This window comes from Bison bison, unplaced genomic scaffold, assembly GCF_000754665.1.
Source record: "Bison bison bison isolate TAMUID 2011002044 unplaced genomic scaffold, Bison_UMD1.0 scf7180017864371, whole genome shotgun sequence".
Lineage (NCBI taxonomy): Eukaryota > Metazoa > Chordata > Mammalia > Artiodactyla > Bovidae > Bison > Bison bison.
The window spans coordinates 11,086,844-11,087,613 of NW_011494943.1; the positions used below are offsets into that span (position 1 = coordinate 11,086,844).

At 43.5% G+C, this 770-nt stretch overlaps 1 protein-coding gene across 1 annotated transcript in view; it reads left to right on the top strand.

Annotated features, from left to right (window-relative positions):
- Positions 1-770, top strand: part of RNF213 (ring finger protein 213) — a 116,865-nt gene that overhangs the window by 79,347 nt on the left and 36,748 nt on the right. The window contains exon 36 of the mRNA XM_010856525.1: positions 471-662. Coding sequence (XP_010854827.1) covers positions 471-662 — 192 coding nt within the window. The remainder of the gene's footprint in view (positions 1-470; positions 663-770) is intronic.

Below are 770 nucleotides of genomic sequence, written 5' to 3' on the forward strand. Positions count from 1 at the left end.
TCTCCTCTTTGACTTTCATCAAGAGGCTCTTTAATTCTTCTTCACTTTCTGCCATAAGGGTGGTGTCATCTGCATATCTGAGGTTATTGATATTTCTCTCGGCAATCTTGATTCCAGCTTGTGCTTCCTCCAGCCCAGCGTTTCTCATGATGTACTCTGCGTAAAAGTTAAATAAGCAGGGTGACAATATACAGCCCTGACGTACTCCTTTACCTATTTGGAACCAGTCTGTTGTTCCATGTCCAGTTTTAACTGTTGCTTCCTGACCTGCCTCTAATCTTAGTTTGATTTAATCTCTTCTAGTACTTAAAAATGATGTAAAAAACATGAAAAACACAGCTTTAGTGTGGGAATAGTAGAGCAAATGTTTTGTTACTGCCATGAAGGCACAAAATATGAAAAGGATATGGGCATCCCAGTATGGTCTGTGGTCCTTCTAATCTGAGCGGACTTGTCTCTCCCACACACAGGCAGACCCTCTGGAAGCGGGTCCAGGGTGCTGTGACTCCCCTGCTGGCAAGCGTGATCTCCTGCGTGGACAGGGATGGCAACCTTGAGCTGCTGGTCAGCCCACACTCTCCGTCCTGGGCGAGAGATCTTTGGATGTTTATTTTCCGTGACGTTAAACTTCTGAACATTCCTCTTGTGACAATTGATACAAGGTGAATAGAAGACTTTCTTTTCTTGGGAAGGGAAATAAACCCATAATGTAGCAGCAAACTTAATAGGCTCCCCCAGATGTTTGATGAAATACTAGTATGGATTTTAGA